Source organism: Carcharhinus amblyrhynchos, chromosome 1 (assembly GCF_965287045.1).
Source record: "Carcharhinus amblyrhynchos chromosome 1, sCarAmb.v2.hapA, whole genome shotgun sequence".
NCBI lineage: Eukaryota > Metazoa > Chordata > Chondrichthyes > Carcharhiniformes > Carcharhinidae > Carcharhinus > Carcharhinus amblyrhynchos.
In genome coordinates, this window is record NC_137324.1 from 115,263,727 (window position 1) to 115,290,983 (window position 27,257).

The following is a 27,257-nucleotide window of genomic DNA, read 5'->3' on the forward strand; positions in this document are numbered from 1 at the left end:
GAAGATTTGACTTTATTTGTCAGGTTGCTACTACCTTTGGAATATTGGCACCATGACAATATGTTTATTATGATCATTTTCCCCAAATGGTTCTTATCAGAAGTTCATGTATTGGAGCCAATGACTCTAGCCTTCTGTGAATAAAGTAGATTTCGGTTTAGCTTTTGAAACAGTACTAGACACTTATGAAATTAATGGTACATTTGGAATGGTGAATTGCTTCATGAAAGTATCCTCCAGTATCAATTCAGAGTATGTCTGTTGGAGTTTCTCCAGCAGCCACGTGGACCTGAAAAGAACTGTAAGCTCTGACCTCTTACTAGGAGTTTGTCTTTTTGGCCCTTTAGTTTCTGATTTTCTCGTTCATGATGAGCTGTAATTTTCTTCAATTAAACATTGCCATTGTCTCTGGTTCCCATCAGAAACTGAACACTAGTCACCAATCCCACATGAACAATGTGACTTCCTGCATCCTGACAACCCCCACACCCTCACTAACCCACAGAATTCCCACTCTAAACTGTTATATCTCCTCCTTTTCCTTTAAGGTGCTCCTTGAAGTGTACTCCTCTGACCAAGCCTTTGCTTACCCCTTCTAATATCGCCCTTGTTCCATTTTTTTCTGATTAGCATCAAACACCTCCAACCTCATTCATGGCTAGGATTCTCCGATGCCTCTGCAGTGAATGGCTGAATTTTCCATTCCTCTTGGCACTGGGGTGGCCACGGACGTGATCAAAGAATCCAGCCCTAGATCTTTAAGATGCTTTTCTGTGTTACAGGGGCTACTTAAGATAAACTGGCATCATTTCTATGATGCTGTTGTCATAAAATGGCTACTGGATATGTTTGTGTAACAACAGCTACTCCACCTGATAGTTATTTATTGTACTCAGACTTTGAGACATTTCAATGTGATGAAGTAGAGATTTTTGATTGGTTAAGAGATCAACGGTTACGGGCAAAAAGTGGGAAAACGGGGTTGAGAAACTTGTCAGCCATGATTGAATGGCAGAGCTGACTCGATGGGTCGAATGGCCTAATTCTGCTTCTATGTCTTATGGTCTAAGTGTCAAATCATATGGTATCTGTTTTGTAATGAAACAAAAAAGAATTCTGCTGACTCCAAATTAAAGGACCAAGTTCAATATTGCCCACCTGATGTATACCGAGAGAGCAGATAAAATGTCCTCAGTGACTTACCACACCCATTCCACCGTACATAGTAAAGAGAAGCATCTACTGGAAGGCAGAGGGTCTGTCTTTAAACATGCAAATCAGTCTTTTTTTTCATCAACATGGCTCAATTTCAATTCCAATTTTAATGATAATGGCTTTCTCACCGTGTCAAAATGAGAAGTTGGGGCCAAAAGCAACCCAGGAACTTGAGTTAATTCATTGTCTTTCTTTTACTTATGGGCCACCAGGATCAGATTAGTTTATCATCTGCCTTATCCCCTGCCCAGAGATGACTCCTGGCTAAGAGTTAAAATCTGCCAATGATTGTGCAAGCCTAAGGAAGATCAACATCACTGAAAAGGATATGAATGGATAAAGTGAATAGGTTAAGGGATGACAGATTAATTTTAATGTAAATATAAAAATTGTAACAGAAAATGTGGAGGTTGGAAAGGGAGTTGCTTATTGAAAGTGTGGATGTGATTGGTAATCACTTCCTTAAAACATCCGCTGAACTGCAATTAATAAAGCTTACTAAATAATGAGATGGAATTTAACAAATGCAAGTAAATCTCATGCTGGAATCTAACAAGTAATGTATTCTGTGGCGTTCTTAGCAGCTGACATACCAAATGCTATACTTGCATTCAGCAGTTCTATAGAAGCGTTTTCAGGATTACTTCAGGGCTTTAGTCAAGAAAATAAACTAATGTAAGTGAACAACTTTTCATTAGAGAAAATAAGATTGGGAGGAAACAAGATGCAAGTCTTTAAATGGTGAGAGATGTGATAAATCAATTATTAAATTTGAGCAATGGGCAACAAACTAATTGGTTTCAAAATGAATAAACCTCAAGTGAGTCTAAAGATCAGAACCATTTATTTTCCCAACAGTTCACATATACTTCCAAGAAAAGTAATTAATATGGAGTTAATAGGCATTTAAAAAAAATTAAGAATTGATGAAATACTGCAGGAGCAAAAGGAAATTATGGGCTGCAAATTGAAGCTGCAGATTTTTTGCCCCTGTTCTGCTGGCATAAGTCTGCCTAACAGTAATTGCAAAGCTGTAGTTCTTGGGCTTAGGTCTGGCATTACTGGGCCCTGCCTCATCTTTTTACTGGGCTTTCTATTGCCTCACTGCAGCTGGGAATTCAGCACTGTGGATGAAGATTTTCCAGTTCTCTATGGGCAACTATAGTACAAATATAGTTAAAAATGATTATACAGTAGATGGAACTCAATGCTTCCTGTTTTGCTAGAATGTTGAATATCATCCAAAGGAAACAGAGATGAATAATGTAAGTTCTAAAGTTTGAGGAACAACAGACTTGTGAGAAATTTATAGCTCGTAGAATAAAAATGACAGTAGCAATGTGGATACAAAATTGGCTGAGTCATAAAAACTAGCAAGTAATGGTTAGTGGACTTTTTTTTAGCTGGAGAAAGATTTGTAATGGTATTCCCCAGAGGTTGGTATTGGAGAACATCAATATTGGTATTGTATTTTCTGATATATTAATAATCTTGGTATGCAGGAGACAGTTTCAAAGTTTGCAGATAATGCAAAACTTGCAAGCATGGTAAACAGACAAAGTGCAGAACTTCAAAAGGATGGAGACAAGTTGGTGGAATGGGCAGCTAGGTGAAGTTTAATACAGAGAAGTGAGAGGTGATTCATTTTGTTAGGAAAAACATGGAGAGACACTACATAATAAGGGGTACAACTGAAAGTTATGCAGGTGCAGGGAGACCCAGGTATATTCATGCTTAAGCCATTAAAGGTGGCAAGACAGGTGAATAGAGTCGTCAATAAAGCATATAGTATTCTCGGTTTTATTAGTAACGGCACAGAGTACAAGAGCCAAGGAGAGTATGCTGAACTTAGTGGGCATTACGTAGACCTGAGCTGCAATATTGTGTACAGTTCTGGGCACCGTTTTATAGGAAGGATGTGACCCATTAGAAATCGTGCAGAAGAGGTTTATAAGAAAGGTTTCAGACATGAGAAATGTTACGAGGATAGATTGGGAAAGTTGAGATTGATCTCCTTGTAGAGAAGAAGGCTAAAAGGAGATTTGATCGAGATGTTCAAAATTATGAGGGGACTGGACAGAGTAGATAAGCAGAAAATATTCCTGCTCATACAAAGATCAAGGCCAAGAGGACAGAGATTCAAAGTGATTTACAAAAGAAGCAAATGTAATGTAAGAAAATTGTTTTTGGGTCTGGAGTGCGCTGCCTGGAAGTATGATGGAGGCAGGATCAATCCAGACAGAAGGAGGCCATTTGGCCCATTGTGTTTACACTGGCTCTCCGTCGTGATTTAGTGCCTTTCCACTGCCTTTTCTCCGTACCCTGCACATTGTTTTTATTCAGGTAATCATCCAATACAGTCTTGAGGTACTTGGAGAATCAGTATAAACACGATGGGCCAAATGGTGGCCCCCTGTGCTGTAATAGTTATGTGATTCTGTAAAGTAAATATTGTATGGTTATCCAAAGAATTGAAATGCATGCATGTTAGTAAAATACAGCATAAAATACACCTAACCCTAACTATAGTTAGAAATTTAAAAGAAAGATCAGTTTTAACAAGTTTACCAAACAGGAATGATGGGCCAGGATTCTCCCAAAAAATTCTAAGTGCCGAATTCATGTAAAAACCAGAGTAAATCATTTTTTTAAATGGGATTTGAATCTCCCACACTCTTGCGCCCTAGCATGAATCTCGATAAAAATCTGGGGGTGGGGCCTATTCCCGCTGGAGAGGTTAGCAGCACAGCTCTGAGCAGGCTACTGCGCATGTGTTGATCAGTCTGAGTGGAGATCAGAGTATGCGCGGAAGCCTCATGCTGCCAGCCTCCCAATCGCTGGCTAGCCCTCGACCCTGCAGTGCTGCCCCTTGATTTCCCCCCTCCCCACCCCTCCCAATCACTGGCCTTCCACATGTTTCTGGGCCAGCTCCAGCTTTCCCCCTTCACTGGCCTGCTTCAATCAGACCTTCCCTCTGCCACCAATCCCAAATGCAGAGCGACAGCACTTTGGCACTGCTGGATGCCTGGTGGGCAGTGCCAAAGTGCCCCCTAGGCATTGCCACTTTGCGGTCTCCTCCTCAGGCTGGCGATGATGTGGCGATGCCGGCGTTGGACTGGGGTAAAAACAGAAAGAAGTCTCACAACACCAGCCTAAAGTCCAATAGGCTCACTTGAAGCAAATGCCACAAGCTTTTGGAACACACTGTTCCTTTGTCAGGGGGGTGGGAGGCTGGCAATGGCCAGAGAGGACCCCCCTAACCACAACCCCCTGGGGGGGGCTTCCATGGCTCCTCTTCACTCCACCAGGGTCGGGCCACCAGCTACCCATTAGTGGAGAGCTGTTGTAAACCCAGCTGGAGTGAAACATGCCTGGTAGGGGAGAGAGGCTGGCGGGCCCGGAGACTTCAGTCCCTATTGCTAATAGGATTTAAATTGGAATTTACATATTTTAATCAGCTCCATGCCGACACGGACCTGGCGATGCCAGAATTCTGACATGCGGAGACTGCGGCGCCCAGCAAGAAACCCACTACACGGCCTCCGCTTTAGTCTCCTGGAGCAGCGCACAGGGCTGGGGAATCGCCCCTATGGCCTTTGTGACTGGCGAGCTAGAATGCAAAGGGGGTGGTGTGAGTTTTGTTACAGCAATGCAAAGCCCTGATTTCACCAAACTGTGTCCAGTTCTAGACAGCACAACTTCAAGAGGATAGGCGGTCTTGAAAGGGATTGATAGAGTAGATAGCAACCTTTTCTGCTGGAGTCTAAAACATGGGGATCTTATTGAAACATATAAGATGATTAGAGGTTTAGATAGGGTGGATAGTGATAGCCTTTTTCCTCGGATGGAGAAAGCTAGCACGAGGGGGCATGGCTTTAAATTAAGGGGGGGTAGCTACAGGACGGATGTCAGGGGTAGGTTCTTTACCCAGCGGGTGGTGAGGGATTGGAATGCCCTGCCTGCTGCAGTTGTAAATGCGTCTAGTTTGGGGGCGTTTAAGAGATCTCTGGATAGGTTTATGGACGAAAAGGGATTGGTATAGGCTAGTGGGTCATTGTTTTTGTAACTGGTCGGCGCAACATCGTGGGCCGAAGGGCCTGTTCTGCGCTGTTATGTTCTATGTTCTATGGCAACATAACCAAGAATTCCGAGCCAACTTTCAGGAGATGAGCACTTTTTTAGAAGTGTGGATGTCTCTTCCACAAAAGGTGTTAGACGATAATTCAATTAATAATTTAAATATAAGATTGATAAGATTTTTGCTAGTTAAGGATGTAAAAGAGTTTGGAGCCAAAGTTTATGGATGGAGTGACGATACGGATCAACCATGATCTCATTTAATAAAAGAAGAGACTCTAGGGGATGAACAGCCTACTCCTGAGTTATTTTCCAATGTTCCTAATTCCTGTTCACAATTTGAGTGTTATTCTTGGATATACATGGTAGAAGAAGAGCAATTATCCTCTAGACAGCATTCTGCTAGAATTTGAAGGAATACTTGCATTAGTCATGGAAGTACATTTTATCTTAGGAAACTTGGAACCAACTTAAAATGGTTAAATGGAAAGACTGTTTCTGTGCATCTTATTATGCACATCTGTTTAAGTATTGAAGAAACACTTCCTCAAGTAACTGAAGCCAGAGTCTACAAATAATTGTATCTCAGGTTAGTGACCTTTACCTTTCCAGGTTAATTTGAACCGAAAGTAGTAGCTTTTGGCCCATTTGCAGGTTTGTGCAATACAGAGTAAACCAATCTGATCAGGATAGCTATTGTCAAGCTTCAACATGCTCTATTTACGCAAAAGCTTGCAAGGTGAGCATATGATGTTGGCTCTACTAACAAAATTGTTGATGAAACCAATCTTGTAGCTCGCGGAGCTACAGGAACCCTAACGTGTACATTGACCAGTATTAGAAGGTTTATGATCAACCCGAGACGAGAACCCATTTGTGGATTTCTCGACCAGCACATTGAGGAAAGAGCTAGACTATTTCATCTCAGAAGTGACTGATACTGATGACAAACAAGCTGAGTTGTCTCCTGAACCAAATCTTAGTTGTGTCTTCCATTTGGTATGCAATTTATTGTTTATAATCAATTGCAGTTTGCCTGTTAATTAATGTTTAACTTGTGTTGATTATGAAAGTTAGTGTGTAGGTGATTGCCTAAGACAGTATATACAGTTTGCTTTGTTTGATGTTTATATGGTTAAAATTCTTCTGTTTTAAGCTGTGGAATCTTGTGTCTTCTTCAATAAAAAACTGTAATTTTGGATATCTTTAGTTTTAAATGTCCTGGTCCCGTTTGGTATTTTACCGGAACTGGAGGCTTATTCAGGAGGGTTGCACATTAAAATAGTAATTGTGCTGTTTGGTATGACCGCCTAAGCCATTGTGGCTAGTTTAATGGATGTTTATTGTGCAAATCCAGCAATCCTCTTACTAAATAATGGAAAGGTTGAGGTGGAACTGTCATTTCTACAAGGCAAGAAACTACAAAAGATCTTGAATGTAGCCCAATCCATCATACAAACCAGCCTCCCATCCATTGACTCTATCTATACTTCCCGTTGCGTCACAAAAGCAGCTAGCATAATTAAGGACCCCATGCACCATGGACATACTCTCATCCTTCTCCTTCCACTGGGAAAAAGATATAAAACGTACCAACTGTGTCAAGGACAGCTTCTTCCCTTACTGCCATCAGACATTTGAATGGACTTAACTCACACAAAATTAATCTTTCTCAACACCCTAGGTATGATTGTAACGTTACATTCTGCACTCTCTCCTTTCCTTCTCTCTGGGGACAATTTTACCATTTTGATTCTAAGTGCTGAATCTGGGCGCAATTCAGATCTGACTCGGAAACCTGTTCTCAGGCACCCCCTTATGCACTTAGCCTGAAAGAAAAATCACGAATCTGAATCGCACTAAGGGTGGGGCTTATCACACCCGAAATGCTGCTGCTCCGTTTGGAGTCTTCAACTGCGCGCGCACGGTGAAAAACAAAATTGATAAACGCTCCCCTGTCACATGGCTCCCGGGCCGCAAAAAGTGGAAAGAACGGCCCGGGAGCGATGGCCCCCCCAGATATCACAACATAACTGTTCCCCTTATCCACCCATCACCCCCCTGCTGTCCAGAGCAATCACGCCCCCACCCCCCTTCCCTTTCATCAATCGCCTGCAGAGTGGCAATGGTCCCCCCCCTTCCCCTCCACTGATCGCCCGCAGAATGGCAGTGGACTCCCTCTGCCCCTCCAATCCCCACCAGAGCTCCATCTGCCCCCGCCCCACCCGCCCCCAGAGAGCCATCTGGCCCTCCTCCTTCCTTCCCCCCACCCCCCTCACCAGACAACCATCTGGCCCTCCCTCGCTCCTTCCCACCCTCCCCCACCAGAAAACAATCTGGCCCTCTTCCCTCTCCCCTCTTTCCCCCCCCCCCCCACTCTCCCCCTTGCCCAGCAAAACATTGCCTGTCTCTTCCCCCCACCCCCAGCACCAGATAATGATCTGGCCCTCCTCCTTCCCTGCCACCCCCCCACCCACCACCACCACCAATCTGAGTTAGAGCGCTGCTGGAAGCTCTGAACTTGCCTCTTCAGAAGCTGGCGCTCAAAACAGACTTTTGCCGAGCATGTCTGGTTTCACGCCGAATCTGATTGGCTGAACGTGATGGTAAAGAGGGTAATGCTGGTAAGATCAGGCGTCCAGCTCATTAAGTCAATTTAAATGCATGCAGATGCGCGTTTCAGGTGCGGTTCCGATCACAGCCATTTTCGGGCCTTGGTAAAGTGAGAATCTGGGTGGGTGCAGATCACACTATTCGCCTCATGTCTGACTTTACCAAGTTTTCACACCCAAAAACGGCGCAACACAATGGTAAAATTGGGCCCTATGAATGCTATGCTTTCATATGCTCTATAGCATATTTTTTGCTGTATATTAACACACGTAACAATAAATACAATACTTTTCACTGTATACTAATACAAATGACAAATAATCAAATCAAATGGTACAAATCCCCCAGTAAGTTTTGGAGATTTATAGCTTTTGGTGCAGCTCTTCTTCACCTCAACCTGCTGACTGATTTGCATGTCCACGTCAGTGCCTGCTTCGAACCAGCCATTTTTGTCAGAAGGACTTGGACCACTATTATGTAAAGATATCTACACTCGAAATATGTACCGATAAAATGAAAAATAACATAGTGATTGAATTAATTCTAGTTGTGAAAGGGTTATCCAGGATGTACTGCATGTGTACTAATAACTCAAAACAAACTTTGGACTCTGCTCAAGCTATGTACGATTGCCAATTTTTAAAAATGTGTTGGAACAATATTGATGACATTGCGCACACACAAAACAGCATGCAAACTTCTCCACTCTTTCTAAAAAACAAAATCAACCTCAGTGCGATCCCACCTCCTTTATTTGATCCAGGCAGTGTTCTGTTTGCACACTTTTTTTAAGATTCAGCTAATAGGTTTTCTTGCCTGACAAGTGGGAAGAGTGCGAAACAAATCAGCATGATGGTCCTGGCTTGAGTTTGTATCACATTTAGTTTTGACATACTGCTGCCTCTTGCTCTCTTTTCCTCACTACTTAACCCGATCCAGAACACTCAGGGTGGAATTTTGCTGGCACGTCTGCGTAAGTTTCGCACGATCCCGCCCAAGGCCAACAGAGAATGCCGTTCTCCAAGCTGAGCCCGCCCGCAGAATCAGGGCTGGCATGCCCATAAAATTCCGGCCTCAGTCTCTGTCATGTATTTAATTATTCAACCATTAAGTTTTAATAATTTAGTTTTAATGTAATTTAAATATTATTATCAATAGTTTGGTCTTGGCTTTTCTTTTTCACTCATTCCTCCTATTTTGTTTGTTTTTCCTCTATTTTCTTTGTGTCATTTATCATTTTGTTTACTACTTGTGGGTTTCTTATTTCCTCAAATGTGTCTAACTTATGTTACATTTGTTTTAATTTTGTACTTTTTCCTGCTCCTAATCTGAGCTATGAGCTGGGCTCATTTGATACTGCACCTACTTCTGACTCAGAAGATTACGAATTGAAGTTCTGCTCTACACTGCTAATGTCTACAGTACTGCTAATCTCTACAGTAGCACTATTGCAATGCTGAGAGAGTGCATCCCTCAGATTAAATATTAAACGGAGACATTTATTGAAGAATAAGGGAATGCTCTGATGATCTGGCCAACATTCCTCCCTCAACCAATTCCACCAAAAACATGTTAACTGGAACTCTCTTTGGCTTTTTTGTGAAAGCTTACTCTGTACAAATTGGTTAGAATGTTTTTTCTAAGAAGCCTTATTTAACTATATTTTTCTTTTTATAGTGACTTCTTTTCTTTATAGTCCCTTTCTGCATTTTTCATTTTCCTCTATTTCCTTAAATTTTTTTTCTCTTTTTCCTGTTCTGTTTGACTATTGGGAAACAAACTCTGAATACTTTTCTGTAATTTATTTAATTTATTGATCTGATAAAGGATAAACTTTCACAATAACAAACTCTTTGACCTGCAAGAATAACTTTAAAGTTAAAGCTTTTCAAATGGAGTTGTAATTTATTTAAAATGTGAGTTGATTATGGGTGTTAGCCTGGTCTATTAATGATGATACAGTACACCTCATCAAGGTGATCACATTACATTTCTCAAAGTACAAAATTAATAGATGAAATGATTATAATTTAATCCAGGCTAATTCTATACAGACAAACTAAATCAATCTCAGTTTATAAAAAAATCTTTAAGTGCGCAATAGTAGATGTGATAATAGCAGCGAAATACACTGGGGGTGTGCTATTATTTTCTTACTAAAGGTCACAGCTTGAAAACTCAAATGAGGATTCATTTGTGCTGACATTGTCTTGCAAATAAGATAGCTAGATTTAAAAAGCCCAAGTTGGAAAAAGCTTATCTTCCCTGGCATTTAAAGTAATTCAGCACTTTGAAAGGGCAGTGGCTTAATGAGTGAGTGAGTGAGAGAATGCATGGGTAGGTGGGTGAGGTAGTTGGTGAGTGTATTGGTCTCAGGGTTAGGTCAAGGTGTAATGGGTTGTGGAGTTACCCAGCTGTTAGACCAGGTTCTTAACCTGCCTAACATTTCCTGCGTAACTACACAAGTAATATAACTTTAAAGTTAAAGCTTTTCAAATGGAGTTGTAATTTATTTAAAATGTGAGTTGATTATGGGTGTTAGCCTGGTCTATTATTGATGATACAGTACACCTCATCAGAGTGATCACATTACATTTCTCAAAGTACAAAATTAATAGATGAAATGATTATAATTTAATCCAGGCTAATTCTATACAAACTAAATCAATCACAGTTTATAAAAAAAACTTTAAGTGCCCAATAGTAGATGTGATAATAGCAGCGAAATACATTTGCTCTGAGCTCAAGGTCAGAGACATTGATGAGTTGTCCTGTGCAGCAAGGCACCAGCCCATCAGTAGTTTAAACTTCCCTCTGTATATCTGCTTGTGAGGACTTTTCTAGATTCCTCACATGCATCTCCCAACATATGGCCAATCTCTGACAATCCGGATAGATTTGGACCTCTATATTCAGTTTTTACCCTATTTGTTTAATGTTATGCTGCAATATTTTCTGGAACTATGTAATCATTCTAATTAGAGGCTGAGAAGGGGTATTTCTGTTATGGTACTTAAAATACGAAATGTACACAAGCTAAGTTTATTTATTAGTCACAAGTGAGGCTTACATTAGCACTGCAAAGAGGTTACTGTGAAATTCCCCTAATCGCCACAATCCGGTGCTTGTTAGGCGCACTGACCCGAACAAGTCTTTCAGAATGTGGGAGGAAACCGATGCACCCAGAGAAAACCCACACAGACATGGGGAGAATGTGCAAACTCCACACAGATAGCGACCCAAGATGGGAATCGAACCCAGGTCCCTGATTCTGTGAAGCATCAGTGCTAACCATCATGTCGCTCCACCTTAAAAAGCACTGGTTGAGAAAAACAGCACTGGGTTTACACTCAAAAGATTAAAACATTTTTTCAAAACCCAATGGCTGTTCCATATGTTGCCAGCATCTGTAGGTTTTCTGTATTATTTCAAGCAATCTGACCTTGACAACTCTGATTCTGCAAGACCTCAGATGTATCTCTCTGTCTCTGTCACTCAAAGAATATTAGTTCAGGTAGATAACTCAGTAATGAATGAGAAAAGAGAAGATACATGCTCAGTAATTAATGACAAAAGAGATGAATTACTGCATAAAATTAATTACATTGAATTTAACAAAATGCTAATGATTTTCTCACTAAGATTTGTGAAAAATCCTGCCAGGTTTACTATGCTTATTTGCTTCTTTGTTATTGTTCAAAAAATACTATTTGATTTTAGGGGATTAAACATTTCTCTAGCCTGGTGTTTGGGAGTAAGGGCTGCATTATGCCACTGGCCCACGCCTATTGAACTAAGGTGAGTAAGACGTAAAATTCATGTACCCATCTATCTGAACGATTTCTGCATTAGCTGGTATCCATCCAATACCGCACACTTTTTCATTCAGCAAGATCTTCACACCACAGGAGGCCTTGACAGCAATGTTCAGACTACACTACAACATGCAATAGGCAGAGTCAACTTTAAGTTGCCTTAAGTTCTTAAAGGCAGCCAACGTCTTAAAGAGAAGTTTCAGAGAAAGGTAATAGGTGATCCACAAGAAGCACCCTCAAAGTGGAATGGCAAAGGGTTGGCACAAAGGTCAATTTTCTAAGTCAGGTTTTTATAGAGCCACGGAAGAATCATAGAATCGCTAGAGTGCAGAGGTATTCAGCTCATTCTTACAAAGAGTCTGCACCAAATCGTCAACAGAGCATCCCACCCAAACACTAACCCCGTAACACTATGTATTTACCTCACTAGTCTACCTAACCTGCATATCTTTGTGACTGTGGGGAGAATGTGCAACCTCCACATGGACAAACACCCTGGTGCTGTAAGGCTGCAGTGCTAACAACTGTGCTACTTGTCAACAATGCCACAAGGATTCTAATAACCTACTGTGGGTGAAGATGTATGACGTCTTCAACCACTCAATGCCAACCCTTCACCCCCCCCCCCAACCCCTCACACTGCTAACTCTGCACCTCCCACTGTGTATAGGTTTGTTCTTGTCCTGCTTGAACACAAGTAACTACTTTATGATTTTTTTAAACCAAAAATCAAGCGACTATTTCTGCTGGAAGTCTTCATATGCTTAAAATTTCATATACCTTGATGTTTTATGCAGACTTTATGAAATTAAAACTTCTTGAAAGTCATTGTAGAAATCAGAGACTGCTTCAAATATGATTCCGTTAGAACTGGACCCTGCATCCAGTATATCAATGTCTAAATGATTTGCCTCTTGGGAGTATTGGGCTACTGGATAAGGTATTTGCTTTAGTATGCTGCATCTGTGGCTTGCTCCAGATTTACCATGTGGCTCCATAATTTCATGTTATGCCTTGGGCAAAATACTTTTTTAATTCAGGTCTTTGTATTCATATATGTTTCACTTCAACCTGTTTCTCTTTTACTTTGTTTTCTACATTTTCCTCATGTGAGTGTTGTCTCTTTACTTGGGTATGGTTCCACACCTGCCAGGGGCTTTCTGTTATCATGTAGAAGTTGCAGTTGTGGACTTAAGTAATGAACGCCGGGAATCTGTTTAACATGGGCGGGGTCTTAATGCAGTGCTTGGCCAAAGTCTTCACATATGCACTTTCAGCAGGGGTCACTGAACGATTCCAGAAGCCAGGTTACCCCCTCCCTCACCCTCGCCTCCACCTTCTGCCCGCCCCCCCCCGCCATTTTTAAATGAGAATGGATGGAACCAGTGGTATTTCTTTGCACTTGACAAAGAAATAAATAACTTACAATTCATATAGCACCTTTCACAACCTCGAGGTATTCCAAAGCTTTTGCAGCCGGTTAAGTACTATTGAGGGGTAGTCACTGTTGTGATTCACGAAACAGAGCAGCCAATTTGTAGACGGTAAATTCCCACATGATTCAGGCTGAAAACGACTCCTTCCAGATCCAAACGTTTTAGCTACTCTCAGCCTTTGTCTTTGTGAGTTATTGGAAGGTTTTTGGTTTTTTTTCAAGACAGCACCTTTGACTGGAATTTTACTGCCACGCCTGCCCTGGAATCGGGCTGGGCACGGCTCACAGAGCAGAATTCTCCATTGGCCTCGGGTGGGATTTTAGGAGCCTCACCCGAGAACTTCTGTTTTTAAAGGTTGACCATCAGTATGGCATCGTCATGAGAAACTCCTTTGCTGTTACTGTTGACACCTCTGACACACACACCAGGATAATGCAAGGTCTTTCTAACTTAGATCACAATCATGTTTGAGAACATCTAACTCACCTGGAACGTGTATTTGTATGTACAATTTCCAGTTTCTGGCAACATTGACCATGATTCTCCAAAAAGTGCTGAATTGGCGGGAAAATTGTTCTAAATCCCGACTGTTTTGTCAGTTCAGCTTCTCACCTGGATCTCCGCACTCTGTGCACTGCAGAGGTCCCAGTCACGAATCTCATTAAAAACCCAGGGAGGGCAGGGCCTATTTGCATCAGAGTTTGACAGCTCTGGAACTCTGTGCACGCACGGTGGTCCGGGTCTGTCAGACTCCTCATTTGCCGACCAGCTCAATTGCTGGCCAGCCCAGTCCCCCACAGTGCTGACCCTCCAGCCCCCCTCAACCCAATTGCGGTCCTGGCCAACCCTAATGCTCTCTCCGTCCCTGTCCCAGAACACCCTGATACACAGCCCCCCATCCCCCAGCAGTGGCGATGCCCCCAAACCCTTCAATCTGGCAAACCCCCGTTCCCCGCTGGGGTCAGACCCCCCTGGAGGTATGATCCGTCCCCCCACCGCCCCCCCCCCCCCACCCCCCCCCCCCCCCCCAGCCTGCTCCAATCACTGCCCGCCCTCCATTCCAGCCTGTCTGCAGTCTGGCAGCGGGACTCCCCCCACCCCCCCACAACAACAATCACCTCCAGGCCCTACCCACAATAGACCTCATCCCCTTGGCACTGCCCAGTGCCCAATGGGCAGTGCCCACGGGCATGGACTTTGCCCTTTGGGCAATGACAGAGGGCATAGATTGGCACCCTTCCACCACCTGACCCCTGGGAGGCCCCAGTGGTCCCCCTCTTCATTCCGGCGGGGCCTCTCGCTAGCTTCCCGAACCTGAACCCTGCCGGAATGGAGTACTCCTGGTGGGATGGGAGATTCGATTGGGCCTGGCAAGTTCCCGATAATGAACTGATAAATCTTTTTACAATGGATTTTAAATATATTTATGTTACTTACCTGCCTTCCCATCGGTTTCCAGCATGGTCTGACCGGTGACTGTTCGCCGGCTCTGGGAGATGCACGTGTTTCCAGCGCATTTGCAAATCCCAGAACAAGGCCAGCGCCGCACATGTCCCATCGTGACCCGCCAGAAAAGTTGTAGGTCGCAATTGGAGAATCGCGACTATTGTTTCCCTTTAGTCTGAAGAATTGCATCAAAGTGGTTCTAAATGCAGTGTGATCAACATTATGGGAGCATTGTGACTATAACATTTCAAATATCTGTGTGTCCATGTTACTAACAAGATAGCCACTTCTTTAAGTTTGTACTTTTGAATCAGTAGAACTTCAAACCATGAATAAATATGCATTTCCTTGGGAATTTAAAGTTAATTAAGTGCATATGTAAAACAGGTAGATAACCTTTTTTTCTGTTTAATCTAATCTATGGTGTTACACAGGCAGGATAAACTGAAGAAATATCTCCAATGGCAGACATAACTGTTTTATTAAATTACTGATGGGTGACGATAAGAAAATCCGGAGGATTTGATTTTCTCAGCCTTTTACTGAGTCATTTGCAATCAAGTTGATGATTTTTCACTGTCTGAGCTACTGCAAGAGAAAAAAAATTCCTTGCACTAAATTCCTCTCCTGCAATTTCTGGTTTCTACATTGACTTACTTTCACTTTTTTCATTATCATTTTCCCCCTAGGAAAAACCTTACCAGTGCTCAGAATGTAACAAGGCTTTTAGTCAAAAAAGGGGGCTAGATGAACATATGAGGACGCATACAGGAGAAAAGCCATTCCAGTGTGATGTAAGTAACTGAGTCTTTTTTAAAAGATATTGATCGTTCTATTTTGCAAAAACAGCACTTGATCTGGATATATAAGTCAGATTGACACAATATTTCTCAGCGTTGTCCTAGATAATCGCTCCATCTTAGTGCTGTAGCTATGATTTTACAAACTATTTGTGCAAATAGTTACATATATTTGCAAATATAAAAATATTATCAATGAAAAATAATATTCAAATAGCCCAAAATGCAAAGATACTTGCAAAACTAAGTATGAAAACATAGTGGTGAAAGTCGACAAGATGCGGTGGGACTATCTGCGTAACATGTTATACAATGGGGACAAAAAACATACTCTCATTTATAAATGTGACAACTCTCAGAAATTATCTAGAACTTTGTGACTCCACGGCATTATTTTTAGTGGTGAATATGAAGATGTTGGTTAGCTGGAATATTCAGATTGTCCCTTCCTCTTATTTGCAGATTGAATCATGAAAATAACTAACTCAGCTTAACAAAATTATTTAATATTCCATCTCAATTATAGGTGACCTCACATAGTTCAGAGAGAATATCAGATAGAATCTCCACAGTACAGAAAGAGACCATTCAGCCCGTTAAATCTGTACTGACCACAATCCCACCCAGGCCCTATTCCCATAACCCCACACATTTACCCTGCTAATCTCCCTGAAGAGCAATTTAACACAATCAATCCAACTAACCCACACATCTTTCGGAGTGTGGGAGGAAACCGGAGCACCCAAAGAAAACCCACACAGACACAGGAAGAACGTGCAGTCTCCGCACAGTGACCCGAGGCCGGAATTGAACCTGGGTCCCTGGTGCTTGAGGCAGTGGTGCTTACCACTGTGCCACCGTGCCACCCAGTTGAGTTAATTATTCTTTTTGTTTAATGTCAAATGAAAAGTAATGGCATAGCTATCTGAGCATTCCCAGTGCCAAAGTGATAAATTGTGTTGTATCAGTGAGATATCAATGTTACAATGTTTTTGAAGTTTAGTTATTATTGTCACAAGGAGGCTTACATTAACATTGCAATGAAGTTACTGTGAAAATCCCTCTTCGTCACATTCTGGCGTCTGTTCCGGTACACTGAGGGAGAATTTAGCATGGCCAATGCGCCTAACCAGCGCGTCTTTCGGACTGTGGGAGGAAACCAAAGCACCTGGAGGAAACCACACAGACACAGGAAAAAAGTGCAAACTCCACACAGATAGTGACCCAGGTTGGGAATTGAATCCGGGCCCCTGCGCAGTGAGACAGCAGTGCTATCCACTATGCCACTGTGTTGCTCTTACGCCAACGTCAATATTCAATAAAATCTGTAAAGCTACAACTTCAGTCCTAATAAGATAAGATTATCACAAGTTATGTATGATTTTGTGGTTTAACATGGAGCACATCATTATAATTGCATTGACATGTCAAAGTGAAACTTGCATGAAACAAAAATTGTTTTCTACCAACTTTTCTGCTGTGTATCTGAGCTGTGAATCCTCCAATTACCATTATTATCAATGTCCAAATTCCTTTAGTTGCACATTTCAAATGAGCAAGGTGTACACATTGCGGGAGTGCTGCATTAATGCTACAAAATTGTGGTCTACCTCCTTAAACACATTTAATGATTTTCTTGTTAAATCTTTGCTTTGTACCTTTCCTGTTTAATAAAATGCATTAGAATGGATACATTTTGTTGCAAGAAGTTTACAAGCTGAAGAAATCATGATTTCAGCATCATCACCGAAGTAACTTTTTTAACTGAGAGGACATTTGAAGTGGATGATCTAGTGTGTGTTAAAAAATTTTGGGAGTTGGGTCCCAGGCTTTGTCATGACCAGGATGGGCATGAAGTTTGTATGAAGTAGAACTTCAAGGTAAAATTCTGAAAAAGCACCTGGATCACTTGAGGAAGGGAGTCACATCGAGAACCAGTTGGACAGTCCACTCCAAGTGCGCTTCCCAGTGATGTTGCTGTTGTTGAAGACAGTATGGAAACAAGTCAGCTTCAGGAAGGAGCGAGTAGCGTTCCAGTGGGAACTGGAGAAGCGATCTGCACTAATGCACCTTTGCAAGTTAGAAATCTGATTTCTGAAAGTCAAGCCCTGTGTTGAAACACTGCATCTTTCCCAAAGGGAGAGGAAATCCCCTGACAGAATGAATTTATAATGGATTGTGCTAAATAATTCACTTATAGTATTGTAAATAGTTTAACTTGTGTTGGTATGTGTTAGTAAGGGACCTGAAGGGGAAAGGATGGAGTAGCGAGCCCCTTTAAGGGGCAAAAGTTTGGGGGGGTCATTTAATTCCATTCAGCCAATCTGGCTGAAGCACGCGACTTGGGCGCTCCCAGTCAATCTAGATATTGGAATGGAACATCTTTCTCACTCCCTGTGAATAGTTATTCCTGTTAATAAATAGTCCTTTAGTTACTCCATTTGAAGGTTATCACTCTTCTCATGGTATTAAAGGAGTATTGGGGAGTTGTTCTTCCTTTAGAGTGTGTTCAACTGTATGAAATTGGGAGAGGGCATCAGCTGATGCACTGAGGTGGAGAATAGCAGAACTGGAATCAAATCAGCATTTCCTGCTTCTCGATATTGTGATTTGTCCGTTTTGCAGAGTTCCAGAGGATGTTCATAGCAGAACACCAACACCAGCACAAAATGGCATCCTGTGCACTTTGCTTCACAAGTGTGCATGTGCATTACAGAGGTCATTTTGAAATGCTGAGGGCACTCTTAATACCCAAATAATAGGTGCTGCTAAGCTCAACTTCTAATCCAAGGAAGCCAAATTACTACATCTGCCAAATGTATTGCTCTTAGCAATATAATCCTTAACATTTGCTGTCTTTTAAAAAGTTTTTTTGAAGTGAACTGAATAGAATGCTAAAACACAATTATCAGAGATGGAATTTAGTCACTAAAACAATTTTACTATTGTTGATTTATTACTGTTACAAAAAAAATCCAAAAAATAAGCATGTCTTTAATTTTCATTTTCACATTTGGGAAGATAAACTTTATTTAACAAAACTGGTCCTTTGATGCACTGCCAACTTCCATAATTGTAGGTTGTGAAGTTACACGCCTAAAAATTCTGGTTTTCAGAAGCTTTTCACCATGTCCAATTTTGGGGTATGATTCGTTTGATGTGGTGAGAAACTAACTGCGGTCTGACAAAAAGTCAACGTAGTCCTTGCAACATTATAATTTAACCAGTCATCTAACCCTATACTATCGGTGGAAGTATTCAATTTGAGGAGGGTAGTTGCCATAAGTCATTCTACATGCCTCTTATTGGTTAACTCTTGAACAGCATTCGTACACACCTGGAAGATTATATGGACTGAAATTGAAAGGCTTCAGGCTGGTACAAAGTTCCACCAATAGCCTTAGAGCTTTGTTTCTGTCTTGTACTTGCGTCTCTTATGCAGTAAAAGTGAAGAATTTAAAGGACAGCGAGCATTTACTGTACGTTACAATACTATTGAACATTGAAGGTAAAGAAGGTTCAGTTCATCAGCTTGAGCTAATAAACAGCGAGTAACATTCATGCTATGTATAGTTGCTAGGTAATGGAACATTTCCAAGAAAAGAGAACTTAACCATTTCTTCTTACCATTTTACCATTGCTAAATCCTCTACCATCAGCATCAAAGAAAGAACAAAGAACAACCCAGCACGGGAAACAGGCCCTTTGGCCCAACAAGCCCGCGCCGCCGCATCCTCCTACACCTACCCTGCCCTGTGTGTATGTGAATGGAACCCCTAATGTAGCCAGAATGACCTACGTTAAAAAAACACTTAAATGGATCAACTATATGAATATTGTGGCTACAACAGCAAGACAGAGACTGGGAATTCGGCAGTGAGTGATCTACCTTCTGATTCCGCATGTCTCTCTGCTATCTACTGGCATGAATCAAGAATGTGATGGAATACTCCCAACTGACCTGGATGAGTATAAATTCAACAATATTCAGAAGCTGGACCCGATGAAGGAGCAACGTTCCAAAAGCTCGTGATTCCAAATAAACCTGCCGGACTTCAAACTGGTGTTGTGAGGCTTCTTACTGGATCTTCTTGTGACGTCTTTTTGAATAACTTTTGAAAATCTAAGTACGCTACATCTACTGATTCTCCTTTATCCAGCCTGCTTGTTACATCCTCAAAGATCTCCAATAACTTGTGTCAAACAGGATTTCCCATTTGTAAAACCATATTGATTTTTTCCAATCATTCTACACTTTTCTAAATGCACTTCCTTAAAAATAGCTTTCAACATTTTTTGATATCTGTTGTCTGACAAACTGGCTTGTAGTTACTTGTTTTCTCTTTCTCCCAGTTAGGTGCTTTGAATCATTCTTATCCATGGAAAAAGCTTTTGCGTTCCCTTGCTGCACTTTATACCATCTCGTGGCACCATCATCATTTCAGAAAACCCTTCATCAGTGAGAAATAATGTTAGTCTTTAAATCCTTTCCCATCAGTTAATATAGAAACATAGAAAATAGGAGCACGAGGAGGCCATTCAGGCCGATCGTCCAACTCAATAGCCTAATCCTGCTTTCTCCCCATAACCTTTGCCCCCATTTGTCCCAAGTGCTACATCTAGCCACCTCTTGAATAAATTCAATGTTTTATCATCAACTACTTCCTGTGGTAATGAATTCCACAGGTTCACCACTCTTTGGATGAAGAAATCTCTCCTCTGTCCTAAATAGTCTACCCTGTATCCTCAGACTGTGACCCCTAGTTCTGGACACACCCATCATCAGGAACATCCTTCCTGCATCTACCCTGTCCAGTCCTGTTAGAATTTTATAAGTCTCTGTGAGATCCTCCCCCCAATTCATCTGAACTCAGGTGAAAAAAAGCCTAACCTAGTCAATCGCTTCTCATACATCAGTCCCACCGTCCCCAGAGTCAGCCTTGTAAACTTTCATTGCACTTCCTTGAGAGCAAGAACATCCTCCCTCAGAAAAGGAGTCCAAAACTGCGCACAATACTCTAGATGTGGCCTCACCAAGGCCCTGTATAATTGCTACACATCCCTGTTCCTGTATTCAAAACCTATCGCAACGAAGGCTGACATACCATTTGCCTTCTTTACTACCTGCTGCACCTGCATATTTACCTTCAGTGACTAGTGAACAAGGAGACCCAGGTCCTGCTGCACACTCCCTCACCCCCTCCCAATTTACAGCCATTCAGGTAGTAGTAACCTGCCGCCTTGTTTTTGCTTCCAAAGTGAATAACCTCAACATAAATCCAAATTATACTGCATCTGCCATTGATTAGCCCACTCACCCAACCTGTCCAGATCATGCTGTAGGATCTCTGCATCCTCGTCACAGTTCACCCACCCACTCAACTTGGTATCATCTGCAAACTTTGAGATGTTACATTTTGTTCCCTCATCCAAATCATTAATATATATTGTGAATAGCTGGGGTCCCAGCACCAATCCCTGTGGCACTCCACTAGTTACTGCCTGCCAATTTGAAAGGCACATATTAATTCCTACTCTTTGTTTCCTCTCTGTCAACCAGTTTTTTATCCATCTCAATATACTTCCCCTAATCCCAAGTGCTTTAATCTTGTACAATAATCTCTTATGTGGGACTTTGTCAAACGCTTTCTGACAATCCAAATATACCGCATCTACTGCTTCCCTCTTGAAAGTGGAACTGAGCAGCGACAGATCAGCCATGATCTTATTGAATGGCGGGGCAGGCTCGAAGGGCTAGATGGCCTACTCCTGCTCCTATTTCTTATGTTCTTATTGTGTTCTTATGTCAATTCTACTAATTACATTTTCAAAGAATTCCAACAGATTTGTCAAGCATGACTTCCCCTTCATAAATCCGTTCTGACTCTGCCTGCCATTGCTTTTTAAATGCTTTGCTATAAAGTCCTCGATCGTGGATTTGAGAATTTTCTCCACTACCAATATTAATCTTATCTATAATTCCCTGTTTTCTCTCAACCTCTCTTTTTGAATTTTGGAGTGACATTTGCTACCCTCCAATCTGCAGGGACTGTTCCAGAGTCTATGCAATTCTGGAAAATGACCACCAATGCATTCACTATTTCAAGAGCCACTTCCTTAAGTACTCTGGGATGTAGATTATCAGGCCCTGGGGATTTATTCGTCTTCAACCCCATCAATTTTCCCCACACCATTTCTCTACTAATGCTGATCTCCCTCAGTTCTTCCCTCTCACTAAATCTTGCATTCTCCAACACTTCTGATTTGTTCCTGTTTTGTGAAGACAGAATCAAAGTATATATTCATTTGCTGAGCCATTTTTTTGTCCTGTATTATATATTTCCCCATTTCTGTCTGTAGGGGACCTATATTTGTCTTCACCATCTTCTTTCTCTTCACGTATCTATAGAAACTTTTAGTGTCAGTTTTTATGTTCCCTGCAAGCTTATTTTCGTACTGTATTTTTTCCTTCTTGCTCAATCATTTGGTCTTCTTTGCTGAATTCTAAACTGCTCCCAATCCTCAGACCTATTACTTTTTTTGGCCAATTTGTATGCTTCTTCTTTGGATCGGATACTCTCTCTAATTTCCTTTGTAAGCCATGGATTAGCTCTCTTACTCATTTTGCTTTCATGCCAGACAGGATTAAACAGCTGCTGCAGTTCCCCCATGCATTCCTTGAATGGTTGCCGTTGCCTATCCACTATCATCCCTTTGAGTAACTCTACCCAATCTATCAAGGCCAACTCATGCCTCATATTTTCATAGTTGCCTTTGTTAAGATTCAGCACTCTAGACTGTGAATCAACTATTTCAGTCTCCATCTTGATAAAAAATTCCATCATGCTATAGTCGCTCATTCCCAAGGGTGTCTCTCAGCTAAATTGGCAGTGATTCCCTTCTCATTACACAGTACCCAGTCTAAGATGGTCTGCTCTTTAGTTGGTTCCTCCACATATTGGTCAAGAAAACTATCCTGTATACACTCCACAAATTCCTTCTCTAAAGCATTATGGCTAATTTGTTTTGCCCAATCAATGGGCAGATTAAAATCACTCATGAACACTGATATTCCCTTACCATAGGCATCTCTAATTTTGTGTTTAATACCATTCCCGACATCACCAGTACAGTTTAGGGGTCTATATATGACACCCACTAATGTTTTTTGCCCCTTGGTATTTCTCAACTCTACCCATACAAACTCCACGTTGTCAGAGCTAATATCCTTTCTCACTATTGTGTTAATTTCCTCTATAACCAGCAGCTATAATCAAACCTTTCCCTTTATGCCTGTCCTTTCTAAATACTGAATACCCTGGACTTTCAGTTCCCATCCCTGATCACTGCAGCCATGTCTCCGTAATCCCAATTATATCATACCCATTTACATCTGTGTTTCTATGTTAAGGGATTTTAGTTATGTGGAGGGCCAAAGAAGCTGAATTGCTTTCCTTAGAGCAAAGGAGATTAAAGGGGTATTTAGCAGAGGTGTTCAAAATTGTGAAGTAATTTGATGAGTGTATGGAGAAAAGCATTCTGTTGGCAGGAGCATCTGTAACCAGACAATATTGATTTACGATGATTGGCAAAGAGGCCAGAGAAAGGTTGAGAAATATTTTTATGCAGCCAGATATGACTTGGAATGCACCACCTGAAATAGTAAAGGAAGCAATTTCAGTATTAACTTTCAAATGACCGTTGTGTATATACTTGAAAAGAAGAAATTTGCAGGGCTGTGGGGAAAGGGCAATGGAGTGGAACCAATGGGATGGCTCTTCAAAGAGCCAGCACACACAAGAAGGACCAGAGGGCAACCTCCATCTGTGCTGTACAATTCTACAATTCTAAGGGGAACTGTTAACTAAGACATTCTTCTCCAGCATACTCACCACGAAACCAAGGTTGTTTTTTTTTAATGGAACCTCATCATTCATTGGATTTCAGCCCATGCTGCTTTTCAGTTCAAAATGAAAAGAATCAGTGGTACTCCCACCTTTGAGTTTGTGCTCAAGCCCCACTCCTGTACTCAAACTGATAATCTGAGCTGATAGAGTTGGAAGAGTTCTGTATTATGGGATTGGGTTTGTTGTGGTGTTGGGAAGAATGAGGTTGATGGCACTGGGGTGCTGCTGTCCTTTTGGATAAGAAATAAAAAGATTCCCTGACATAATTCAGAGGATTAACAATTATATTAAAATTGTAGCTATTTACTCCTCAACCAGCGTCATCAAATTAAATTAACATTTTTTTTTTAAATGAGATGTGAGCTTTGCAGGTAAGACCAGCATTTGTTGCCCATCACTAATTGCCCTTGGGAAGATGCTGGTGAGTTGCCTTTTTGAACCACTGCAGTCCATGAGGTGTAGCTGATCATTTATCTGATCTGGTGTTTGTGCCATTTTGCTGTGAGCACATTGACTTGCACTTTCTTTAAATTTTAAATATGGACTCCTCTAGATTTTTATTGTCTCCTTGTCATGATTTAAAAGGATTTGCATTTATTAAAATCCTATTTGGAAAACTACCGTATTTTTATCCTGTTGTTGTTTCTTCTTTGAGGAATGCATTACCAAAACTTTATTTGTATACTTGTATTTAAATGTGATTTCCACGACTGTCTTTCAAGGATTCTCTTTAACTCTTTGAAAACTCTTTTCCGTCGTCTTATGCCAGTAAACTCTAAGCTCCCTCTGCTATTTTGATTTGTACGCTGCCTCTTTCATCTTCCATTTCCTTACAAAGTTGCGATTTGTATTAAATTCAACTGGACATTTATGCTTCCAAAAGGAAATATCATAGTTATGAAGTCAAGCTAACCTTTTTTTGACCTCAGTGCTGCTTACTACCCAGGAGTTCATCACTGCAATGGCAAATATTTGGTGCCAGTTTTCATAAGGGACATGTATTTCTTACAGATATAGATCATTTCAATAATAAGAGTACAGCATTGAATGTCTCTGATCAAATTTATGCATATCTGTACCACTAGACTGTAAAATATTCCCTTATGAAGATTGTTGTCGTATAATGCTAATTTTTGTTCAGTGATTTTTTTACAGTCTATCTTGACAAGAAAACTAAGATACTTTTGGATTTTTGGTGTCACTATTGAAGTGTCTTATTTGCTGTGAAAGTTTGAACACAACAATGGCAAGCAATCTTAGTTAACAATTTTGCTTACAAAGTAATTTATTAAATGTGCATTCAGCAATGTTTCTTACTCTTTGCTGATTGATAGAAGTTAAGCAAAATAAGCCCCGCCAATAATGGCTATCCATAGAAATTCATCTGGAATTTTTTACATTTTCAAACGCACAAGGAAAAAAGGAAAAAAAGAACAAAATAAGTTAATACAAACTCCTCACTGCACATCTATTTTATTAAATTTGTAAACTCAAACAGCAAACACTTATTCAAATGAATGTATAGGGCAGCATGGTGCATAGTGGTTAGCCCTGCTGCCTCACAGTGCTAGGAACCCAGATTCAATTCTGGCCTTGGATTACTGTGCAGAGTCTGCATGTTCTCCCCATGTTTGTGTGGGCTCCCTCCAGGTGCTGCGATTTCCTCTGTCACCCCAAAGATGTGCAGATTAGGCGAATTGGCCATGCTCAATTGCCTTTGTGTTGAGTCATGGATAAATACATGGGGTTATGGGGATAGGACCTGGAGGGGTTTGTTGTTGGTGCAGGCTCGATGGGCTAAATGGCCCCCTTCTATTCTATGATTCCAGGAAGTAAGAGAATCTCTGGAACACCTGGGACTGATTTGAATTACAGAGCAGGCACAAAAAAAGTAACTGCATTAAATTTGCCTCTCCTTCACAGCTCTGGCATCAGGAATTTATTGTTGGGAGCTCAGTGATCATGCAATACTGATCAATGTCACACTGGTTTGATTCCTAACAACCTGTCAGTGTCTCACCAAAGATTTGATGCAGGAAATAGCAATAAATCCAGATTAAAACTGACCTGGTCTCCAGCCCAGTGATTTAAAGAAAAACAATTAGAAACAAGTTGTTGAGATTCCTCATGCGTACCCCAAACTAGCAGAAAAGACAAGTATGTTTACATTAGCAGACAATTCAGGCAAATTGTCAACATAATGTGAATTATTTTGTTAAGAAACAATCTAGTCACAATGGCAAAAATTCCAAACTTGCACATGGGAAGAGAACATCCGTTTGTTTTATTCACAGGTCCTATTCAATTTTAGTCCCAACAGTGGGAGTTGGTTCAGGCAGGACTGGAAAATTTGGAGAGCAGCCAAAAGTCTGGACTGGAAAATCCCACTCTTAATTTCTCAACGTTATTTCTTGATGTACTCACTATCTTAATGTATCTTTACCGTAGCATGTGATGAGGCTTGGACTGGGGGTTTGCACGGTCCTCCCTTTGACTGATTTCTTGTGTTTTTGTTTCATTATTTCAGGTCTGTGACTTATCCTTCAGCTTAAAGAAAATGCTGATTAGGCACAAACTGACACACAACCCAAACCGGCCAATGGCAGAGTGCCAGCTCTGCCACAAGAAGTTTACGAGAAATGATTACCTCAAGGTTCATATGGAAAACGTGCACGGAGAGACCGACAGCTAAACCTCTGATTTTTTCACATTCCATCGGCCAGCTTCAAAATTCCTGGAGTTCAGACAATTTATTGTTCAGCGCAGTGGCTGACTGCAGCTGTCAGTAGTGCTAGAATGCTTCGCTTTCCAGAAATGTTTAAGTTACAAAGAAATGATAAGTATTCTTCGACAGTTAATGTGTTTTGTTTTACTGAAAATGACAGCCTGCTGAGAATAGACGATATACTGAGTTGAAAATTCCAGCTTTCATAGAAGTTTAAACTAGAATTGGGTAATCCAATGCGAACTTATGGTGACACATTCAAGAATTCCCATAATCTGTGTTTTTCTTTTTACTATTCATTTTGATAGCCCTTGACTGAATAAAGACACATTGTAGTTAATCCTTTGGCCATCGGCAATAATAGGGAATTGCGTTTTCCTGTGCAGAAAATCTCTGTTTCCAGATCTCCGTTCACACACTGATGAAACTTCGTTACTTCAACAATGCTAATTAGCAAAATATACATTTCTAAATATTCTTGCACTAAAATGAAAAAGAATTTTCTTTTTCTTCTTTTGGTGATGTTTTCAGGTTTAGTTTTAAATTATTTCTCATCTTTTCCTACATTTTAACTGTATTTTGATATTTTTTGTGCTCCAACCTACTTACTAATGATGTTTAAGTGGTTCTCTTTCCCCCTGACACCTTCATGTTGCTTTTTCTCATCAAGTACACAATCGTTTGAATTTATAATTCAGCTCTTGAGCAATTTAACGAAAGCTCCTTTATAGCTGGTCAAAACCTAACAATGATATTTGACCCGGACTGTTCATTGGAATATGCTTAATTCTGATGTGATATTCTTAGCTAGCATTTGGAAGCTTTAAGTAGCTGAAACACTCAATGCCTCATATGAGAATTGTTTTTATCTGAATAGGATATGGTGCATCATGTTCATTTATTTTATTTATTAGTGTCACAAGTAGGCTTATATTAACACTGCAATGAAGTTACAGTGAAAATTCCCCAGTCACCACACTCCAACACCTGTTCGGGTACACTGTGGGAGAATTTAGCATGGCCGGTGCACCTAACCAGCATCTCTTTCGGACTGTGGGAGGAAGTTGAAGCATCTGGAGGAAACCCATGCAGACACGGAGAATGTGCAGACTCTATGTAGACAGTGACTCTAGCCAGGAATCGAACCCGGATCCCTGGCCTTGTGAGGCAGCAGTGCTAACCACTGTGCCACCAAGCCATTGTGTTAACACCTGTTTGTATCC

General features: G+C 41.1%; 1 protein-coding gene across 3 annotated transcripts in view; it reads left to right on the plus strand.

Moving 5' to 3' along the window:
- prdm5 (PR domain containing 5) overlaps window positions 1-26,459 on the plus strand; it is a 274,967-nt gene extending 248,508 nt beyond the window's left edge. For all 3 annotated transcript variants that reach the window (XM_080199169.1, XM_080199189.1, XM_080199178.1), the window contains 2 exons: window positions 15,292-15,396; window positions 25,837-26,459. In XM_080199169.1, the coding sequence (XP_080055295.1) occupies window positions 15,292-15,396; window positions 25,837-26,001 (270 nt within the window). In that variant the 3' untranslated portion in view covers window positions 26,002-26,459. The remainder of the gene's footprint in view (window positions 1-15,291; window positions 15,397-25,836) is intronic.
- Window positions 26,460-27,257: the final 798 nt, after the last annotated feature.